Raw genomic sequence first — 23,539 nt, 5'->3', positions numbered from 1 at the left:
ATCAGCATTGGTATCGATTGCTGCCTCCGATATTCATGCATCATGGACTTCCCCATTTATCCCTCAACTGAAATCTGATAATTCCCCCATAGGCGTTAAATTAACTACCGTAAGTGAAAAAATGCAATACCAGCAATGCCCATTTATACCAAAAAAGAAAATTAAACGAATACCTTCTAATATTTTAGATGGAAGTTTCTCTAGTTGTGAGTCTTTTTATATTTGGTTACTTTCTGGGCAGCGCTCTTACAATACATGCACCTGATATTTTTGGTAGGAAAATATTATTTATTATTGGAGCGGTGTTAAATTTAATCTCCTGGATTTTTATATTCTTTGCTTCTGGTCCGATTACTTTATATTTTGGAAGGACTGTTGCTGGAATGGGAGCAGTCATTTGTAGGCATGTAAGTTACTGTAATATCTTGTATAGATAAATTGCTAATTTAAATTAGTTTTCATATTTCCTTTTACCATAATAGTTATTACTGTAGCATAGTATCCGAAATTCGTAAAGAATATGATTTTTACATTCATGCTCATTTCATTATAAAGCTTAATTAATTACTTACAGTACATGTGTGTGTGTGGGTTTGTGTGTGGAGTGTGTGTCCTAGCTTCATATTTATTCTTTCTTCTTCCATTAAACTCCATATTTTCTTTCTGTTTATCCTGTCAAAGGCTCCCTTCATATCGGCAAAGAATTGGAAGAGTTCTCCTTTTTCGTTCTTTATTTCTTCCTCATTGCCTATCATTACTATGTATATTGCATCCAGTGTCCCTATCCCTTTTCTGTAGCCTATTTGTGTATCATCCATGAGATTCTGCTCTTCCATTTCTGTCTCGAGCCAATTTTTTAGTATCTCCGCATATATTTTATATCAATTGTCCATAAGTGTAACTCCTGTATATTTTTTTGCCTCGTCTATATGTCTTTCTTGTATATTGGTGCCACAATGCCCGTCCTCCATTCTTCTGGTAATTTTGCGTTCCCTTTCCATATGTCATTTATTATCACATGTAGATTCTCAAGTTTCCGTTGTATTAGGCCTCAGTTCAAATTTTCTATTGAATGAGATGATTTTCTTTTCTACTTAGAAAATACACCCGGTCTTGCAGGTTTTCCTCGACAGCCAAAAGAACCCATTTTCCTTTGATACTAGTTATATTAACTTGTTGAATTTTCAGATTTCGTCAATGTATATTGGAGAAATTTCGGACAACGACAACAGAGGTACAATGGGCTATTTGAATGTCCTTTTAGGTGCTTGTGGATCGGTTGTGGGACTAGTAATAGGTCCATACGTGTCGTACAAGACTTTTGCGATTATAGCAATGTGTATCGTTATATTTGCAATTGTGTGTCTTCTATTGATTCCTGAAACGCCCTATTTTCTCATTAAAAAACACAATTATGAACACGCCGAAAAAGTAATATGGAAACTGGCGAGCAGTTCTTCTGATAAAGAGTTTGTGAAAAAGAAACTGGAGGAAATCACTGAATCTGTACAGAAAGATATGCTAAATAAATCATCAATTAATGAACTTCTTTGCAGTGGAAAATATGTAAAATGTTTGCTGCTCCATGTTGGTAAGTGGAGATTATATTCTCTTTATCCGCCTTTTTAACGGTGCCCAGTCGTGATTACCAGTACCCTGTGTAATATTTGTTTTGTGTTTTTTTTTGTTGATTAGATTAAGTGTGATTGAGGGTGTTTATATTAACGGTTAACCTCTAATACAGTAGGTCAGTATGTCACTGTAGAACATATAATAATATGATCCTTAATTTAAAAAAAAAATAACCCCCAAAATGGTACTCCCAAAATAGCAAGGAATATTGGCTTCTCTCATGTGACAGTATGACAAATTTTAATGCAACAGGTGCTGCATCCTTATCATTTGCAGCGGGCGCAAGTATTACCTGAAAGTGAATTTCAGCCGCGTGTGAATGTGTAGCGATGATTTCCAAATAAAGATAGAATAGATGCCTTTACGTAACTTACATAATTTTTTTTTGTATTCGCACATTTACATAGTACTGCTTTAACGTACTTATTTAATCTAAATATTATGTATAAGTAGTACTGTCATAGACCTATTCAATAATCGGCAATGTTTACATTTTCCGTCGATGTAGCTGCAGACTATTCATTGCAGTACACCATTCGGAGACGAAATGTCATCCAGGGCTGGCTTCAGATTGTAAATTATTGTAATTGTCTGCTGCTAGACTAACCATGCAATTGTCTATTGCAACTAGTTCACACCCTCCAAAACTCCGCACTTATTTCTATTAGAATCTGTGTATTGCTGCTAATATTAACTTATCCATTTTAGGTTTAGCTTTTGTGTATTACATGTCGGGTAGCACGATCATAAAATCCTATTTGCAGACAATACTCAACGCAAGTGAAAGCACAATTTCATCCAATCTTTCAAGTTTGATTTTCGGAATAGCGAACGTTGTTGCTGGTAAGTGATTATAGTATGCTAATTAACCGAATAAAATAGAAACATTAAGTATTTACTTAAATTTTAGTATTTTTTTCTGGTTATGTTGTGGATCGACTGGGAAGGAAACCTCTTTTACTTACTTCCTGTATCGTCTGTGCGGCTTGTATGTTTATTCTCGGTGTGTACTTTTACATTAACGAAACCAAATCTTTTGATATGAAAGTTGTAACGTGGTTACCATTGACCAGTCTAGTCGTCTATGAGATTTTCATAGCCGTTGGTATTAATCCTATACCGCAAGTCGTTGTTTCCGAACTTTATCCGATGAATGTCAAAGGCATAGCGATAGGGACGGTTGGAGCTCTACTGACTCCTATCGCTTTACTTATTCAAATGGCATACGAACCTTTAAACAATTATTGGGGATTGTACAGTACTTTTTGGATGTTCTGCTCATGCTGCGTTTTTGGTATTTTCATTACCATATTCTTCCTACCCGAAACAAAAGGAAAATCTTTTCAACAAATACAAATGGAAATCAATAAGAAGAAAGTGAAGATGGCTGAAACGACAATTAATCATATTTAATAACATTAATTTCGCAAATTTTAACATCGTCACTATATTTTTGTATATCAATAGTGTTATTATTGTGTATCCAATACAATTCTAATAAGAACAAAATCGAGTATTATTTAGCATTAAATGAAAATCGGCAAAGTTGAAGTGACCATTTAGAAATATTAATAAATAAGGATTGAACACGCTTTTAAATGATTCAAAACAACCCCTTTCAATTTCAAAATTATAAGTAGCGTCAGTATTAAACAAAAAGAAAGATCTTACCCCAACTAACCAAAACTGTTGTGGTTAGTTCGGGTCAGACCTTTCTTTCTGTTTATCAATACGCCAGTCTCGTTTTTATTTATCATCGTCAGTATTATTAAAGATATATTAAGCGATATAAATTAACATAAACTGTCAGGGTATGACGCATACACCGGTCATAATCGATATGGCGGCGAGGATGATTTTTGTAGCGATGCCATAAACCGCAAAGCACTAATCGATATAGCCAGTTTTATAGGCGAAACAGTCAGGGTCATAAAGCATACTGAGCGACACATACATGACCGCGTAACAAAAGGATTTCGATAGCGAGATATATTATATTTTTATAGGGTTAAATTATATGCATTAGTGAATCAAGTTTTTGAATTAACTACAAATAACATCAAATTAATTAGGAACAATTGTTGCTGCTCATTCTCGCGGGAATCGAACCCGAGCCCCTGGTTTTTACGCAACAGTCCTGAGAGTATGGGTCGCAAAACCGTCGAACCAATGTATAATCATTATTAGTAATGAGACATTTGCCCTCATTAATTTGAGGTTGTTTGTAGTGGGTAAATTTAATTCAAAAAATTAATTCGCGAAGGCATTGATTTCGATAGCATTTCGGAAAACTGAAGAACTATTGAGAAAGTCTGATGACAATGTAAGTATCTACCATCATTACGCATAGCAGCCAACGGGTTCCCCTCGAGAATTAATGCAGGAGAGATGCTGCGTAATCAGTTAGTTTCGGACATCAAAACAACTCTAAACCCACATAGATACTACCTTATGCTTTATTGAAGTACATATAATAAACTTGAACTCTTAATAAACATGAGTATAATAAAAGAAGAATTTTTCAAATCAACATCCCAACACTGTGGGAGAGATGTCCACACGCAGAAAGGAGAGACGCCGCGGTCCTCCTCTTTCTGCAAAAAGAGACGCCGCACCTCCCTATCAAGGTCACCCACCACGAACGTAAGACAACTAGTTGAGAAATATCTAGACAATAACCTCAAAATATTGCTAAAACATTAAGATATTTATAAAATCCACGGGGCTTTGCACAATCGCTTTTGATAGAATATATCGTAAAAGTTTTATCACAAAAATGCTATCTTACTTAATATACCGAATTAGTCTTTTGATTTTTTGATAATTTGTAATCAAATCGGATGCTCACACTGGTCGACATCCATTCTTTGTGCCATTCTTTGTTATTGTAAATAATTATTATAAAATTGTGCTTNACCTAAGTGATCTAAAGAAACCACAGAAAAACTTGGATCATGGCAACCGGATTCGGAATCGAACCACCGTCCTCCCGAATGCTGAGCAATGGTCTAAACCTCTAGGCCATGCCGCTCGATAGCGGAAGGCCCTCTTCAGCCTCCTATTAGGGATCGTGAGAATGGGTGGGTGGTGGTTCGGGTGAGAAAGTTGAGACGGACGAAATGTAGACAGAAGAGAATGAAAGATTATCTGTGGAATATTACTGCCCCAGCATTTGCCTAAGTGATCTACGGAAACCACAGAAGAACTTGGATCAAGGCCACCAGACCCGGAATCGAACCGCCGTCCTCCTGAATGCTAAGCAACGGTCTAAACCTGTAGGACATGTCGCTCGGTCTTGCCAATAGAGTATCCACTGCCCTTATTAAAGCACTTGACTGTTCCTTACCCAAAAACCAATACGGCACTACAGCACTTGTTCTAGAAAGCTCTCTTTCAGCAGGTCTCTTTGGTGCTTGGTTTCGTTATGTGTATATTAGTAGTCTTACCTTTGGTAAAGCCAAATAATAATTAACTTACGTCGAGCAAATAGCATTCCTATTAATGGTCACCTATTGCTGCAGATTGCGTCGTCACTAGTCAACTTACAATCAGTAATATTTTTTAATCATCAATAAAATTTAGTGTCTGTAACGGTTAGTATTCCATACGAAATCATTCGCTAGACTAAAAGTACTGTCACAGTGACCAAAGCTAGGAACGCGGGACGAAACTGGACGATTAATCACTATCGACATACATATATGTACCTTGGTGTGAGCATGATCCATATCAATTGACCCATACACTTAGGATGTACCTGAGCACGTGGCGGGCAGCGCGTGTAAAAAATAAAAAATTAAGGATAAGTAGATCTTAAGGCACAAATTAGAAGACTTTCATTGTCATTTATTATCTGTCACTCATTGGTTCAATTATTGTACCACTTGTTCGGTTAATTAGCAAATCTTTTTACCGTAGTTGATTATTTCTATAAACAAAAACTTCAAACAATCTCCTTTATTATTAAGTAATTGAAACTGCTTATCGTTCTTCCAAACATTTTTTTTCAATAATTCGGTTTTGTAAAAGGCAGACGGGGAGATATAAGTATCAATTATTATTATCAGTACAGTTTGTTGGCATATGAATTTATAATACGCAAGTAACCACTTAATTCAATCACTTTTGAAGTTACCCGTAAAGCAGATGGAACATTTTCCTTGACCGGCAGATAAGATGTTGCAAAAGAAGTTATTAAATTTGCGGTATAGGCAGTATTTGTACTGCGTTTGTGGTATGTATCAAAAAAAAAGGAAAATAATGCTTAATATTTATGTCTTTGTCTAATAAGGAATTTCGACTATGGCCGTCGCATCCATACATATGTCTTGGTCGTCGACATTTCTACCTCAACTACGTTCTGATCATTCGCCAATAGGTGTTAAATTGGATACAGTTAAGTAAAACAGTTTTCAAATATTAATGTGAAAATTCGTTTTCAATTTTTTCACCCACTATAAACTACCTCAGGTTAATCAAGAAAATTTGTTGCTGTTGTCACTCCCTCGTCGGGATTCGAACCCTGGACCTTTCGCTTTGCGCGCCAACGCTCTGACGACTAAGCTACAAAAGGTGACAACAGCAACAACGACAAACTGTACTTATTAGGACACACATCTGTCAAACTAATGTAATTATATTAATACTATATACTATATGAAACGGTATGTTATTTCTGGTAGTTTAGTGGAGAGCAGTGGTGGGTAAAGTCATGGGCCCGGGTTCGAATCCCGGCAAGTGGTGGGTAAAAAATTGAAAATGAATTTTCACATTAATGTTTCATATTAACCACTATTAAATCTAAAAGAGTTTCATATATATAGTATTAAAACAGTTTTTCATGTAATTCTAACAAACTAAAATATTATGCTTACCTACCAATTTCTCTTTTATTTCTCCTATAGATTCAATCGTCAACTATTGTAAGTATAGGCGGCGTAGGTGGCACACTGAGTTGCATCACGACCATGTGGATAATAGATTATTTTGGAAGAAAAGGTGTTTTAATAGCAGCAGGCAGTTGTAATCTGATATCTTGGATTTTGATGTACTTTGCAAATGGAATAGAAGTGTTATGTGCATCCAGAGTATTAGGTGGAATAGCTTTAGCACTTTCTCTGACTGTAAGTTCTTATGATTTATCACCATTTGTTGACAGGCGAAGGTGAAGCTACCGATGCCTCACTAAATATTTCCGATCCAAAAAATTAAATTATATTTCCTATTAGGGCTTCACAATATGACGAATCTTAGTTATTTAGGTTCTATAGAATATATTCTACTGTTCTAGCTGATTAAAATTCGTCTATTTTTGAAACTTATTATGATTATCATGGCTCCTAAGTATTTGGATTATTATCCGATATTAGGAGCTAGTAAACAGTTGTGATACATAGTGACATTCCTGGTAACAATCATTTCGATAATATAAGACTAAATGACGTCATTCGCAAATTAAAATTAACAAAAAAAATGAAAATACATTTTTGTTTTCATTTAGGCAAACTTCGGTAATATTTAATAAATAAAATAATTCGAAGTGGTCTGTATTCTGTCGAAACTGCCAGACGCGGATGGCGATTTCGATCTTTTTGGATCTCATCAGCGCGTCGCAGACAGCTCCGACAGAACACAGACCAACTTTTACGTGCTGTCTTAACAGTGTGTTTTAGAAAATACCACAAATGGCGCGGTAAACGCCATCTGTAGTACGATGCTACATTTTAGATTACGTATGCTCCAACAAGGTCCACTTGTATGGATATCTACTTGCTGAAAACGAATCCCGGCGTAGCCAACCGTTTTTTGATAATATTTATTTACGTCGCGTTTTTCTTTTCAGTGTGGTACCATTTATCTTGGTGAAGTATCACATAACGACAACAGAGGTCGGCTGAATTTTCTAATGACAATTTTGAGAGTTTTTGGATCGGATATTGGCTTCGTCGTAGGGCCTTATGTATCCTTTAAAACGTTCGCCCTTTTGTCAGCATGCGCCTCGGTTATTTCTCTAATATGTACTTGTATCATACCGGAATCACCGTATTATTTAATCAAAAAAGGTAAAAAAGAAAAAGCCAAAAAGATCGTTCAAAAACTGGCCAACGATGCATCCGATGAGAGCACTTTAGAAAAAGAGTTGGAAGACATCAGTTCCTCAGTAGAAAGAGACATGAAAAATAAAGGAACTATTTATGAACTTTTAACCAACAAAATCTATAGAAAACCGTTATTTATTCACATCTGTAAGTAGCCTATTTTTTCTGATTTCGTTGATTTATACTTGGAGTCCTTGTTCAAGGTTTAAAGATGGTATTCATCTGTTGTGGTAACATTGTAATAAAATCGTATATGCAAACTATTATTAAAGCAACAGGAAGTAGTATGTCTTCAAACACTGCTAGTGTTATCTTTGGAATCATCAGTTTTGTTAGTGGTAAATACTTTTGGTTAATTTTAACAATCAATAAAAAAATTAATACGAATTAATTTCAGCCCTAGCTTCCGGACAACTTGTTGATCGTTTTGGCAGAAGACCCTTGCTCATGGTCTCCAGTTTGTTGTGTTCTATTGGCATGTTCTGTTTAGGATTGTATTTTTATCTTCAAGACGCCACTTCGTATAATGTTGATGTAATTTCCTGGTTACCAGTTACCAGTTTGATGCTTTTCCAAGTATTCGTTGCGATTGGAATCATTTCAATACATTCCGTTGTTGCTTCAGAATTGTATCCAATGAATATAAAGGCTGTCGCCGTGTCCGCAGTTGCGTTTTTGGCACAAGCCGCGGCTATCGCTATTCAATTTTCCTTTGAGCCCCTGAGCGAAATTTTGGGAGAGTACACTTGCTTGTGGTTCTTCAGTTTTTGCTGCTTGCTAGGATTCTTTTTCGGACTGTTTATACTCCCGGAGACAAAAGGAAAGTCATTCGATGAGATTCAAATGATACTTAACCGAGGAAAAAGCGAAAGAATTGTTCATAATAAAAATCAAGAAGCCGGAAAATTCTAAGCAGTCAGGAGTCAGTCGATACAGACCGATAACCAGCATTATAAAAGAGCAGTTATTTAAACGCCTATTTAAAGTTATTGTTTAAAGTAAATAACTATCTTTAAGACCCGTTTGAATAAATAAATAGGTTACTAGAAAATTCTTTACAATAATGTTAATGTAAACAGTGATTACTTTAACTAATAAGATACCAATTTTTGCTTATTTATACCTATATTAAAGACTGACGTATCTTATACCTTTCAGCTTGAAACAGATTATTTATATACCAACCAAACATCGTTTAACAGTATTGTTATTAAGGTTACCATTTTGTTTTCGTTTTTCTATTGTAGTCTCTTCATACAGGTACACTTGAAAACTGAACGAGATGATTTTTAAAATATTCCATCATAAGGAGTGGTGTAGGAGAAAATTTTACTTTTTATAATAAATGATAACGTGTTTCATCTATTTAATTAATTAATCGCTAATTTTAATATTAGATATGCATCTATTAAGTCCTACGGGCTTTACAGTTCAACCAGTAGGTTCCTTCCGAAAGTTTCAACTTGCGAAATGGAATGCGGGAATGAATTAAACAACACGTAAGGAAATAAAGTGGAGTCTTCAGTTTGAGCAAACAGTTGACAATATTCAATATAAAAAGTTACGCGGGCCGACGTCCGTTTTGGGTCGCCCATGCAATACCCAGATGTAGTGGAACCTGGTGACGAAATCGTATCCGATGATGGCGTACGCCGTTGGCGATGGCAGTATACCTGGAACAATAGGCATTTACCCACCTACTCATAAACTGAATAGCCCAGCATTGGTCGTATGTATAGAAATACATCATCAATATCACTGAGCGGCATGGCCTAGAGGTTTAGACCATTGCTTATCATTCGGGAGGACGCCAGTTCGATTCCGGGTCCGTCTGCCTTGGTCCAAGTTTTTCTGTGGTTTCGTTAGATCACTTAGGCAAATGCTGGGGCAGTAATAGTAGTCCACCGATAATCTTTCATTCTCTTCTGTCTTCATTTCGTCCGTCTCATCTTTCTCACCCGAACCACCACCCAACCGTTCCCACGATTTCTGAAAGGAGACTCAAGAGGATCTTCCCCTCTACCTTCTGGCGTAGTCCGGAGGGACTGCTCGCCCACCAGCATTACTGGCAGATGGGAATTAAACACTTAAAGGTTTTTTTTTAATCAATATCATCGCAGCATTACCGACATTTAGGCCACTGCTGTATATGGCAAAAGTGAAGGGATGGATTTCCTCTGCGAAATACACTCCACTCACAAATGCACTGCAACTTCAGGCATTTCTAGTTAGATCTGCAGCGGATTACCCTTTTTACAGCCTTTACCATCCACCTAAAGGTAGATACGTCAGATCCGTTTTAAGGGCAGTTTTCATTAGTAGTTCATACTCATGTCGAGCTCTTGTCGCTAGAATCCCCTATCCGCAATTTTACATAAAATTTTACTAAGAAGCACATTTTTATTTTCACTAGACCTACCCTGTTCCTGTCGTAATGTCATCATGTCTTGACAATAATTAATTAATGACATACATATTTGTATTTTGGTGTGCATGATGCATATCCGTTGACCCAATACATTTATGATGCATCTCAGAACACCCTGTAAACACTTGCCGGGCTGCACGTGTAAAAGATAAAATATTTGGGATAAATAGATGTGAAGACAGAAAACAAACGACTTTCAATGTCATACATTATCATTGGCTCAAGTGATGTACCACTTGTTCGGTTAATTAGAAAATGTTTTCTCCTCTCTCTCTCGCTCTTTCTCTCTCATTTATTTCTATCAAATAAAAACTTAAAAATCACCAATCTCCTTTATTATTAACTAATTGAAACTGCTTATCGTTCTTTTAAATACTTATATTTTTTTCAATAACTCGCTTTTGTAAAAGGCGAACGTGGAGATATAAGTAGGTATCAATTATTATTATCAATACAGTGTAGCATACGAATAAATAATACGTAAGCAACCACATAATTCAATCACTTCTGAAGTTACCCGTAAAGTAGATGGTATAAGTACTTTTCTTGACCGGCCGACAGGATGCTACGAAATAAATTATTAAATTTGCGATATAGGCAGTATTTGTACTGCATTTGTGGTATGTATCAAGAAAAAAGACGTGCCCGAAAATAACGCTTAATATTTATGTCTTTGTCTAACAAGCGATTACAACTGCGGCCGCCACGTCCATTCATGACTCCTGGTCTTCGACATTTCTACCTCAAATACGGTCTGAAGATTCGCCAATAGGTGTTAAATTGGATACAGTTAAGTAAAACATTCAACTGTCTACAAATTATCTCAAATTAATTAGTAAAAAGTGTTACCGCTGTCATTCCCTCGCCGGGCGTCGAACCTCGAGCCTCTGGTTTTACGCATAAATAGATAAATACTCTACCACAAAACGTTTTCTTGTTGTTGGTGCTGTCACCTCTCGGAGCTTAGTGGTAAACTACTGGTGAATATAATTAAGACGCGGCGTTCGATCTCCAACGAGAGAATGACAGTACCTACAATTCTTCCTCATTAACTTGAGGTAATCTGTAGGGGGTTGAATCTTAATTCACATTAATGTTAAAAAATATATATTAATTATTAACCTCTATCAAATAAATAAAATTACTTATTCATGTTTTTTATTTTACCTACTATAGATTCAATCATCGACTGTTGTAAGTATGGCCGGCGTGGGTGCCACATTAGGTAGCATCATTACTATGTGGCTAATGGATATATTTGGAAGAAAAGCTGCTTTAATAGCAGCAGGCAGTTGTAATTTGATATCTTGGGTTTTAATGTACTTCGCAAATGGGATAGAAATGTTATGTGGATCCAGAATATTGGGCGGAGTAGCTATAGGACTTTCTTTGAACGTAAGTTCTTATCGGGTATCAAGTGGGTATGGTCCAGTCAAAATAGACAAAAATAAGTCATAACTTAGGAAAAATTCGCATAGAGCTAAAAATTGGCAGAGACGTTAAATACGTCATTATAAATAAAATGTCAAAAGTCCCCTTCGATCATGCAAAAATTTTTATTCAAGGTCAAAAATGCAAAATTAAGGTTTTTTCCATTTTTCTCGAAAACGGTAAGTTTTATCGTGAAAATAGGTCAGACAAAAGTTGTATATCATACAATTCTCTACAAAAATGGTCCAGTCACTTTTTCACTTACGACTCACCATTCGTGAGATGTCGCGGTTTTAAACATTAGAAAATTCATATTTTACATAATCTGCACACATTTCCGCACCACCTATGAGGTAATGTACTTGGCGCATTTTTTTTTAACGTGGTTTCCCCAGTAGGTATACTTCACGATCTATTGTCATTAACAAAGTTTGATCAGATCGTATCTTATTGATTGAAAAAATAGTAATATTGCTAATGATCAAAGTGGAATAGGTGGTTTTCTTCTAAATGTTAGTGTATTAGATAATTGTCTAATTCTACTTCGACAATTATTCCTTCGTCTTCATTTTCTTCTTGCAGAATTTCTGTTCACTGTTCTAAGAAAATGGATGCATCAATTGTCTCTTCATTAATATCATAAATATTGTCATCTGTTGTAGTTGTTTCAATATTGGAGCAAGTCTGACCCTGATCATTGATAAAGTAATTGCTGTTCCACTAAATATTTTCAACACAAAAAATTCGTATTGAAGCTTGTGATATGACGAATCCTGATTATTTAGGTCCTGTAGAATGTATTCTATAACGATTCTGACTGAACAATTCGTCTATTTTACTACACTATTCTTGGAACTTATTAAGTGATTACCTTAGCCTCTAAGTATTTAGTTTATTATCCGATATTGGTAGCTGGACGACATAATTCACCTGTTAAAATTAATAAAAACATTTAAAATATATTTTTGTAGTCCATTATTTTCATTTCGATTTCAATTTTCAAAATATTCACATACGTATTTCTTTCTAGTGTGGTACCGTTTATCTTGGTGAAATATCACACAATGACAACAGAGGTCGACTGAATTTTCTAATGACAATTTTGAGACTTTTTGGATCGGATATAGGCTTCATTATAGGACCTTATGTGTCCTTTAAGGTATTCGCCCTTCTGTCAGTAGGCGCCTCAATTATTCCTGTAATATGTACTTGTATCATACCGGAATCACCGTATCATTTAATCAAAAAAGGAAAAAAGGAAGAAGCCAAAAAGGTCATTCAAAAACTGGCCAACGATGCATCCGACGAAAGCTCTTTAGAAAAAGAATTAGAAGATATCAGTTCTTCCGTAGAAAGAGACATGCAAAATAAAGGAACTATTTACGAACTTTTAACCAACAAAATCTATAGGAAACCGTTATTTATTCACATCTGTAAGTAGCCTATTTTTTCTAATAAGGACATTGGTTTAGACATCGAGTACTTGTTGTAGCTTTAAAGTTGATATTTATGTGTTGTGGTAATCTTATAATTAAATCCTATATGCAGCCTATAATTAAAGCAACAGGAAGTAGTATGTCTTCAAACACTGCTAGTGTTATCTTTGGAATCATCAGTTTTGTTAGTGGTAAATATTTTTGATAATTTCAACAATTATTAAAAAAATTAATTAAAATATTTTCAGCCCTAGCTTCCGGACAAATTGTTGATCGTTTTGGCAGAAGACCCTTGCTTATGGTTTCCGGATTGTTGTGTTCTATAAGCATGTTCTGTTTAGGATTATACTTTTATCTTCAAGACGCCACTTCTTATAATATTGATGCAATTTCCTGGTTACCAGTTACCAGTTTGATGCTTTTTGAAGTGTTTGTTGCAATTGGAATTATTTCCATACATTACGTTATTGCCGCAGAATTGTATCCAATGAATATAAAAGCTGTCGCCGTGTCCGCAGTTGCGTTTCTGGCACAAGCTCTGGCTATTGGTGTTCAATTTTCATTTGAGCCCTTGAGCGAAATTTTGGGAGAGTATACTTGCTTGTGGTTCTTCAGTTTTTGCTGTTTTTTAGGATTTCTCTTCGGACTCTTCGTACTCCCGGAAACAAAGGGAAAATCATTTGATGAAATTCAAAAGATACTTAATCGACGAAAAAGCGACGAAACTTTAAATATTAAAAATCAAGAAACTGGAAAATTCTAATGTTTAAAATAAACTTTTGTTTTTTTTTTGTTATTATAATACTTAGGTACAAATATTTCAAGATTGGATTAATTTGGATGTTTATGGGATTCTAGTAAATTGCGTTTTTGCATTTATTTCGAAAACGAAGTAAAGATGATTCTTCTAGAGACGAGTTATTAACTGGCTTTAGAAGTAAGTTAATAATCTTGATCCTATTCTCCACTAATATTTGGCTTTATGGGGGAGGGGGGACGGAATGGATAAAAGGATGGAGATACTTGATGGAAGAACTAATCAAGAAAGTAACATTCCTATCCCTAAATTAACCTAAATCTGCCATAATAACAGCGTTTTTTTGGATTTCCCAAAATTCTGTTGTAAAGATGAAGTTTTTTACTTTACTAGAATGGATTAGATTGTAGTATCGGTACAACTGTTAATTTTCGAAGGTGATTTTTGGTTTTCTTTTCATCTCATTTAACCAAAACGTGGTTTTCGTAAGGAAACTAATATGGCGTCCTTAACTCATGACTTTTTGATACCCAAAAACAATATAAAAATTACAATATCTTACATGCAACGATAATTATACTCTAAGTGGCTGAATTTAGGACTTGCAATAAAGAGGTACCTAGATTCCTAAATTTTTAGGTTTTACAAAACCAAAATCGATTTCGATTTTCCAAAAATACTTTCTATGCAGACTCATTATCTTATTTTTTAAATATAATTTTGATTTCATTGTTTTCCATAGTGTGAAGTGCCTGAATTTTGAGAAACTGATAAAAGAAGCAATACAAAAAGTTGTTATTTAGTTTTTTACTTCTCTATTAAATTACAATGGTTTTAATCATGTTTTTTATAACGATTAATTTTTAATACGCCGTTAACGTTTTTCGAAAATTAATTAATTTAATCAGTAATTATATTTATTGATTAATTAAGCAGACTTGCATTTTGTAGTTTTTTTAAGTAGGTTTCGGTTCTTTTTTATATTATGATACACAAGCAAAAATCTATTTCTGCATTACACAACTTGCCAGTGGCGTAGTTAAACCAAACATGGACATCCAACGAAATCCACTTTGGAATGCCCTTTTCATGTTTGTGTTAGAAACAGTGCTAATAAATTGAACTCGACAAAACGTTACGATAGGGCTCATCAGCAGAAATTTCGGAATCCCATACACTTCTGGCTTGAATACAAGTCCTTTGCCTGGGGAATCCCATAACTGTTTATGTTGTTAGACGACTGAATAAACGACTGCAAATTGACTATTTATTATATCTAGCTTTCTTACTCCTTAATGAAGCAATTTTGTTCGCGCATGTTAGCTAATTCACCCATCATATTCCCTAGAGTCTTTATCTACGATTTAATCTTACCAAAATCCTTGGTGAAAAGTAGCCACAGTAAATGAACTGCAATAAATAAACAAGGTCAACGAAACGAAACACATATTGAACAGGAAGAAAACGAAAGACAATTGGTTTTTTGACTAATTTGAATGACTATAAAAAAACAAACACCTAAATTTGATAAAGATTTTAATATTCAAGTCGCAGACATCAAAAAAGTTTTACAAGTACGCCATAAAAAAAATCAAAAAGATAAACCATTTATGTAAATAATTGTCAAAGTAGACTGAATTGATATAAATATCAAAGTATCTTATCGATAAATTGACAAATTTTCAGAGATGGTTACGATACGTTTTTAGAATGTAAATAGATAAAAATTTTAGGTATTGTTTAGTACAGTGTTAACAGTTAGCACTTTCAGACAACGGCATTGATTATTATCCTGTCTGTAATGTTACAAGTGGTTATTTCCAAATGGAGGTACAGACAATACTTTTACTGTATCGCTGGTAAGTTATTTTCTAAATTTCATTCCAAAAGCGTCCGCAATGGAGGCGGATCTCGTGTTCACGTGATGATATCACGTGAGCAGTTCCTCAAATGGCGGACGAAATCATCATAAAGTCATCAGTCCTAATACAGGTTAGACACGCACCTCCAGTCTTTTCTATACTGAGCTAATTTTCGCATTTCCCTAAAACTAGAACATCCCACATCCTTAACTATTTGCGAACAGTAATCTAAAATAGGTCTACCTCTACTCCTCTTAACTCCTGTTTCTGCCTTTAATATGACCTTCATGCCTGAGAAGGTGTCCTACCAACCTATCTCGCCTATTTCTTATTGACTTCCATAGAGTCCTCTGTTCTCCTATTCTTTCTAATACCTCTTCTTTCCTAACCTTCTCTATCCACGATATCCTCATCATTCGCCTGTAACACTTCAATTCGAATCCTATTCTTTTCAGCCGCGAGCACCGTACAGCGTCGCGCTTCAAACTTACACCTTCATCATTATCTGCCACTTCTTCTAATCTTTCGTATCCTACCTTTAAATTCGCTCTTACTTTTCATACAATACTGTTTTGTCAATACCGCTTCCATTTTATTTAAAGCTACCTCTAACTCCTTACTAGATGCTAATACTGCTAGTTAGTTCTCTACGTTAGGGCTCCAGCTCTATAACTGCCTATTGTTCTTTATACAAAGTATCACATTTCTATCTCTGTAACTCGTCCCTACATTTAAAATTGTCAAAAGCTTTTTCTAAATCTACAAATCCTATGTTTTCTATCTGCTCTTTTCTTTTTCTATCATTTTCTGTGTGTTACCCGTAAAGCTAGAATGGCCTCTCGCATTCCGCTATTTCCTCTAAAGCCAAATTGATCTTCCCCTAATAATCCTTCCGCCCTTTTTTCCATCTATAGAAAAATGCTATTAATAATTAAATATTGTTACTGGTTGTTATTCTATTTTTCTTCTAATTTTTAATTTTCGCGTTGATAATGCCCACGTGTGAAGTGGGCGAAACACGTGTCCGCTCAAATAAAATTATTTGTGGTAATTAATTTTCAATTAATATTTACCACAGTCTCCTCTTTCTAATTTTACAGAAGTTTTAGTTACTTATTACTAATAAGAGATGCTATTAAGTACTACATCATAATATTTTGTAAACTTCTTATCAGCTTTGGTTTCGATTACTGCCTCTGAAATTCATGGATCATGGACTTCTCCATTTATCCCACAACTCGAATCTGATGATTCCCCCATAGGCGTAAAATTAACTACCGTAAGTGAAAAAATACAATATACTATAGCAAAAATCTGTGGATGTCAAAAAAAAAAGAATACCTTTTAATATTCCAGATACAAGCTTCTCTAGTTGTAAGCTTTTATACCTTTGGTTTCATTTTGGGAAGCGCTTTTACTGTATATGGACCTGATATTTTTGGTCGGAAAATATCATTTATAGTTGGAGCTGTATTGAATTTAATCTCTTGGATTTTTATATTGTTTGCTTCTGGTCCAATCACTTTATATTTTGGAAGAATTATTGCTGGAACGGGAGCAATCCTTTGTATTAACGTAAGTTACTGATGTCAAATTACTAAAAAATGGAGCGAGAAAAATTTCTACCACTATTTTTCGTCGATGTACACACATTTTTTTATATATATACGCACTGGAAAATAGCTTATGATTTTTTTCCCGGAATGTGGAATATTTTAAGTAAATTATACCGTCAGAACACTTCCCCTACAACCCCATACCCCCATTATGTGGAAAATTCTTTTTAAATTACTTAAAAAGCAGATGTACCAGGTGGTAGAAGGTTGAGGCGACATGGTTTATCCCAGTAATTTTTATAATTATAAGAATATGCTAAATAAGTCTTACAAACATGAATCAAAATAAATTTGTTACGATTTATTACGTTCCTGCGTCTCTATAAGATTGACGTACGGCACGCTTTCGGTACATCAAAAGCGTCGCGTTGCCGGTATCGATTACTTGCGGCTTTATTGTACGCAAAAATATCTANACTGATGTCAAATTACTAAAAAATGGAGCGAGAAAAATTTCTACCACTATTTTTCGTCGATGTACACACATTTTTTTATATATATACGCACTGGAAAATAGCTTACGATTTTTTTCCCGGAATGTGGAATATTTTAAGTAAATTATACCGTCAGAACATCTCCCCTACAATCCCATACCCCCCTTACGTGGTAAATTGCTCTAAAATACTTAAAAAGCAGATGTACCAGGTGGTAGAAGGTTGAGGCAACATGGTTTTCCCAGTAATTTTCATAATTATAAGAATATGCTAAATAAGTCTTACAAACATGAATCAAAATAAATTTGTTACGATTTATTACGTTCCTGCGTCTCTATAAGATTGACGTACGGCACGCTTTCGGTACATCAAAAGCGTCGCGTTGCCGGTATCGATTACTTGCGGCTTTATTGTACGCAAAAATATCTAATTTATATGCTACTATATGCCTTTTATTGATCTTTACGGGATCATCTACGAAACGGCTGAAGTAATTTCGATGGAAACTTAAAAAAAGTGAACATCTCTGCTAGGTGTGATATGAAACAGGTAAAGTTTTTGAAATTGTTCATTGGTTATAATTATAGTATTTATTACAAGTAATTAAAACTTTGATAAAGATGAAGCCACTGATAAAAGCTGAATATCAAATACATTTAATTGTTCATTGCCCGGGGCCTTCGCCATTTCTAAATATTATCGATTTCCCGATATTTCAAATAAGAAGAATGACCTATCTGTAAGGATACTTTGTTACAACACTCACTAAAAGCCCAAAGTCAAAAAGGCGTTTAGAAATATGTTTTAGGTTTATTTATTTCATGTGGTTGAAATCTCCTGTTGAATGAAACTATTTCACCTTTCTGCTTATAATACACAAACAAATGACATCCAGGTTTTCCGCGACCATCAAAAAGAACTCATTTTCCATTAGAAATACTAATATCAATTTAAAATTTTCAGATTTCACCTATGTACATTGGAGAAATTTCGGATAACGATAACAGAGGAAGACTGGGTTATTTTAATGTTCTTTCAAGTACTTGTGGATCTGTTATCGGACTGGTAATAGGTCCATACGTATCCTACAGGACTTTTGCGATTATGGCAATATGCACGGTATTAATTGCAATTGTATGCCTTCTGCTGATTCCCGAATCGCCTTATTATCTCATTAAAAAACACAAACATGAGCACGCAGAAAAAGTAATATGGAAACTAGCAAGCAATGACTCTGATAAAGAGTTTGTCAAAAAGAGACTGGAGGAAATCACTGAGTCTGTACAGAAGGATATGCTAAATACATCGTCTATTAATGAACTTATTTGTAATAGGAAATATATAAAATGTATACTGCTCCACGTTGGTGAGTGGACACAATACATTCATTTCGGTACTTTTGTAAAGCTAATGTAGAAATCATTATTTATGCTCTTTTAAATAAAATCACATAAAAATATAGTCATCATAAGTACCAAAACTGGTAGGACACGCGCCTCCACCCTTTTCTATTCTGAGCTAATCTTTGCATATTCTTAAAACTAGGACATCCCACATCCTTAACTATTTGTGAACACTAATTTATTCTAAGAATACCTTTACCCCTCTTAACTTTTGTTTCTGCTTCCAATATGTATCTTACTGGCCCTTCATGCCTGAGAAGGTGTCCTATTTCGTCTATTTCTTATCGACTTCTATAACGACAAGGAATAGAAGTTTATCATTTTAACAGCACAAAAAATAATCAAAGATAATTAGATTATTCCTAATTGAAGCAAGTTTTCTGATAAGGTTCGGGAAATCTGAAGGGAGTGTCAAGGAAATATAGACATATTTTCAGTATTGTCGTGTCTAAATACTCACCAAGACCCTCATTCCTACCCTAAGCATACATTTCATTATCATTATGTAGGCATTTTTTGAAGAAATTTTTATTTGCGATTTCAAACGCTCCTTGCAATATGATTTGGAACATTTATGCTAACATTAACTCTTCCATTTCAGGTTTAAATTTTATTTTTTACATGTCGGGCAGCCCGATCATAAAGTCATATTTGCAAACAATATTGGACGCAAGTGAAAGCACAATTTCATCCGATCTTTCAAGTTTAATTTTCGGAATAGTTAACATTGTTGCTGGTAAGTTATCATAAATGACAATTTACCCATTAAATACAATACAAACATTAATCACACTTTTCTTTTAGTGTCTCTTTCTGGTCAAATGGTAGATCGATTAGGAAGGAAACCTCTTTTACTTATATCCTGTATTGTCAGTGCGACTTGTATGTTTATTTTCGGGGCGTATTTTTACATTAACGAAACCAAATCTTTTAATATGAAAGTTGTAACATGGTTACCATTGACCTGTTTAGTCGTCTTTGAAATGTCCAATTCTGTTGGCATTAATCCTATGTCATACGTCGTTGTTTCCGAACTATATCCAATCAATATCAAAGGTATTGCGATAGGGACAATTGGAACAGTACTAACTCCTATCGCTGTACTCATTCAATTATTTTATGAACCTCTGAATGAATATTGGGGGTTGTATGTCTCTTTTTGGATATTCAGCGGATGCTGTGTTTTTGGTATTTTCTTTGCCATATTCTTTTTACCAGAAACAAAAGGAAAATCTTTTCAACAAATACAAATGGAAATCAATAAGAACTGGGTGGAGACTGCTGGAGGCATAGAATCTATCAGTAAATTATAACAAATTGGTTTTTAGCCTAATACTAATAGTTTTGAATTATTTTAGGTTGAGTGATGGAGCGAGAAAAATTTCTACCACTATTTTTCGTCGATGTACACACATTTTTTTATATATATACGCACTGGAAAATAGCTTACGATTTTTTTCCCGGAATGTGGAATATTTTAAGTAAATTATACCGTCAGAACACTTCCCCTACAACCCCATACCCCCATTATGTGGAAAATTCTTTTTAANGATGGAGTTTTTAGAATTTATGAAGAATGCAGAATAACAACAGTATAATAATGTTATAAAACCCGTTATCAATTTCAAGATTGCATTTTCCTATTACCTTTCCTTAACCCAAATTAACCATTCTATTACCAACTTAAAATTATTAATCAATATGTAAATCAGTTAAATACTTTTAGTCACAATGAAAATATCGTCGAAATTTAAACAGAGGTGCGCACTAAGTAGTGATTTCGACAACGTATTGCACCTCTACTAGTCTCACAGTCTAAATAGTTCCAACACAAAACTTCGAGCTTCTTATCTTTAGAAACTTATTCTTTGTATGGGTCATGGATATTAGCACATCAGTATTATCTGTATATCGCTGATCTGCATCCAGTTGCAACGGAAGAGTTTGATTGTTTGATTGAAGCAACAGGAATAAGGTCGTAGTTGTTGTGGAGTGATGATGTAGATCTGTTTGAGTCGCCAGATAGAAACTGGAGCATTTCTGCCTTGTATATTAAGAGTGTGAAGTCTTTCTCAGTCCGAGAAACCATTTCATAGGAACGCGGAGATATACTCCTTGTGTGTCCTAAAACAACGCAAAAGTTTGCCTGAAAATACTAGAGTAGTTCATAGGCAAAATTGGTAATGCTGCCTCTGATGATCAGGAGGTGTCTACAAGAAATTTCTCTGGAAGTAGAAGAGGTCCATCATGGACAGTCTTTTCTCTTTATTCTTGTGACGCTCAATCATATCATTGGCTGCAAGGTCCTTATGTGGCCAATGCTCAACAATCGGTTCAACTGATACCTGCTTGGTCTTGATCAGACGCAGAAGATCATCAAACTCACTGGCGGTATCTCTGCTTCCTGGTGCCAAAGAAATGTCACCTCTGATCCCTGCCAGAAGTGGTCAATGAAAGTAAGACATTACCTGTGTCCTTCGGAAAAAGACATAACGATGGAATCGATTTGGACGTGCTCGAACCGTTCAGGAGACACTGTAAAGGTACCAATATGAGCATTAGGGAGGGAGATTTTGGACTGTTGGCATTTGATAAAGACGTAAGCCCAAGCGCGGCAATGGAGGGCTGTCTGACGAGGATGGTGGTCGCATTGACTACAAAGTGAAAGGGTCCATGGACCACATTCCTAGTGAATGTGGCGGAAGGACATTACGCCCTCGCTACGTTCCCCGGGGAAGTCAACCACACTAGTTGGCAAAACTTCAGATAAACGAATACATCGGCTGTCATACCGAAAGAGCAACAATCCTAGATCACGGACATCAAGGTCGAATATCAAGCAATATTCACATTTTACGTCGACCCTATAAGTATCTGTTGTTGTCCGCGAAAACTTTACAACAAAAGTGTTTTTTGTGTGAACAATAATCAAATAACAAATGATTAAAGTTGTTAAAATAAAAAAGAACCACATAAGAACAAAGGCTTTCACAGCCAGAATCCATAGTAGAATGAAGATTCGGGCTATAGAACCGTGGTGTAAGTGAACCATTCCGTCCAGACGTTTCGTCAGCTACTGCGGCTGACATCCTCAGTGGTAGTGCAACGTTCACATTGTCAACTGAGGATGTCAGCCGCAGTAGCCAACGAAACGTCTGGACAAAATAGTTCACTTGCACCAGGGCCCTATAGCCTAAATCTTCATTTCACTATAAAGAACTGTTACAGCGAAGTATATTCAAAATGTTTGGCTTGCAAAACAAAAATCGAAAATATTGTTTAAGTTCTCTATGTACAATAATTTTGTCTTAAGTACCGTTTTGACATCAGTGTATAGTATGATATCTCATTCTTTACAAAATTGATAAGGAAACAATACAAAAAATTTATTTAATTTTTATTACGTTTTCAAATCCCAATGATTTTAATCGTATTGAGATACATAAGATTTTAATGATGACAGTATGAAATATTATAGATATCATTCACGTTTTTCAAATCGCTGATTAAAAGATATACAGTAAAGGTTACTAATATCGAAACGCTTATAGCAAAAACTTACTGTAAACACCAGAAGAAAAATCGAAAAATAATTTTTTGATTCTTTTTTATGATTAGTGATGAGAAAACTTGATATTGGTCCTACAGGACAGGACAGTTTTGGTCTAGCTTCGCTCATCACTATTTATGATACACTAGTAAAAGAACTTCCCCCAAAAAAATATTTATACTGATTTTTTAAATGTTTTTTCTTTCCTTATATATATATTTGTACTTTTGCTAGCAATTAATACGAAATTTAAAACCTCATAAAATGAAACCATTCAAGAACATCGGATTGTACATGATTACTAAAGGTTTTCAGGATAATTTTTAATAATTATTATTTATTGCTGTAATATGTACAATTGGCTGATTAGGTTGAAAAATATTATAGGTAATAAATCAACAGTTTCATGTCAAAGTTATAAGTCGGGAACTCGAAGTGATGAATTCAGATATACCTACACGTGGGAATTATAAAACAATCATCTGGTTATTGTGATCTAACTGCGTCAACTAATTTGTTTAAAATACGTACTACTTATACTTACTATCTACTAATCTATTTTATCTAAGAATCTAATCTAATTGTAAGTATATAAAATTAATTAGAGAACAAAATCATTTTTCGTTATACTTCAATTTTGGAATAAAAACACTCACTCTCTGATTCTCGTTACTTCTTTATCTTCTCTGATATTATATGGTACATCATTATGCAATTTATGCTATATAAAAAATTAAATTACAAATATTTAACAAATACATTATGTGTACGGACTCGATTATTATAAATGAAAATTCTTCCATTGGTATAACGCTAGCCACATAGGCCAATAAACAAAAGAACAAAGATTCTTCAATGTAGTGAAGTAGGCCAGAGCCGGACTTTTGCATCC

General features: G+C 34.8%; 4 protein-coding genes across 4 annotated transcripts in view; all 4 read left to right on the top strand.

The window, feature by feature from the left end:
* Window positions 1-3,093, top strand: part of LOC108740457 (facilitated trehalose transporter Tret1-like) — a 24,376-nt gene extending 21,283 nt beyond the window's left edge. The window contains exons 2-6 of the mRNA XM_025977538.1: window positions 6-109; window positions 189-407; window positions 1,189-1,591; window positions 2,341-2,475; window positions 2,543-3,093. Of these exons, the coding sequence (XP_025833323.1) occupies window positions 6-109; window positions 189-407; window positions 1,189-1,591; window positions 2,341-2,475; window positions 2,543-3,045 (1,364 nt within the window). The 3' untranslated portion in view covers window positions 3,046-3,093. The remainder of the gene's footprint in view (window positions 1-5; window positions 110-188; window positions 408-1,188; window positions 1,592-2,340; window positions 2,476-2,542) is intronic.
* A 2,624-nt stretch (window positions 3,094-5,717) lies between these two features.
* On the top strand, window positions 5,718-9,528 carry LOC108740432 (facilitated trehalose transporter Tret1-like). The gene is made up of 6 exons (XM_018474743.1): window positions 5,718-5,866; window positions 5,924-6,027; window positions 6,537-6,755; window positions 7,475-7,877; window positions 7,934-8,068; window positions 8,128-9,528. The coding sequence occupies exons 1-6, from the start codon at window positions 5,809-5,811 to the stop codon at window positions 8,640-8,642; spliced, it is 1,434 nt and encodes a 477-aa protein (XP_018330245.1). The 5' UTR covers window positions 5,718-5,808; the 3' UTR covers window positions 8,643-9,528.
* Window positions 9,529-10,590: 1,062 nt separating this feature from the next.
* Window positions 10,591-13,814, top strand: LOC108740430 (facilitated trehalose transporter Tret1-like). Its single transcript, XM_018474742.1, has 6 exons — window positions 10,591-10,778; window positions 10,844-10,947; window positions 11,335-11,553; window positions 12,620-13,022; window positions 13,082-13,216; window positions 13,274-13,814. The coding sequence occupies exons 1-6, from the start codon at window positions 10,721-10,723 to the stop codon at window positions 13,786-13,788; spliced, it is 1,434 nt and encodes a 477-aa protein (XP_018330244.1). The 5' UTR covers window positions 10,591-10,720; the 3' UTR covers window positions 13,789-13,814.
* Window positions 13,815-15,478: 1,664 nt separating this feature from the next.
* LOC112905350 (facilitated trehalose transporter Tret1-like) lies at window positions 15,479-20,410 on the top strand. The gene is made up of 6 exons (XM_025977550.1): window positions 15,479-15,641; window positions 16,820-16,923; window positions 17,001-17,219; window positions 18,658-19,060; window positions 19,699-19,833; window positions 19,902-20,410. The coding sequence occupies exons 1-6, from the start codon at window positions 15,584-15,586 to the stop codon at window positions 20,408-20,410; spliced, it is 1,428 nt and encodes a 475-aa protein (XP_025833335.1). The 5' UTR covers window positions 15,479-15,583.
* The last annotated feature ends 3,129 nt before the right edge of the window (window positions 20,411-23,539 follow it).

This window comes from Agrilus planipennis, unplaced genomic scaffold, assembly GCF_000699045.2.
Source record: "Agrilus planipennis isolate EAB-ADULT unplaced genomic scaffold, Apla_2.0 scaffold251, whole genome shotgun sequence".
Taxonomy (NCBI): domain Eukaryota; kingdom Metazoa; phylum Arthropoda; class Insecta; order Coleoptera; family Buprestidae; genus Agrilus; species Agrilus planipennis.
This window is presented reverse-complemented; position numbering and strand designations above follow the sequence as displayed.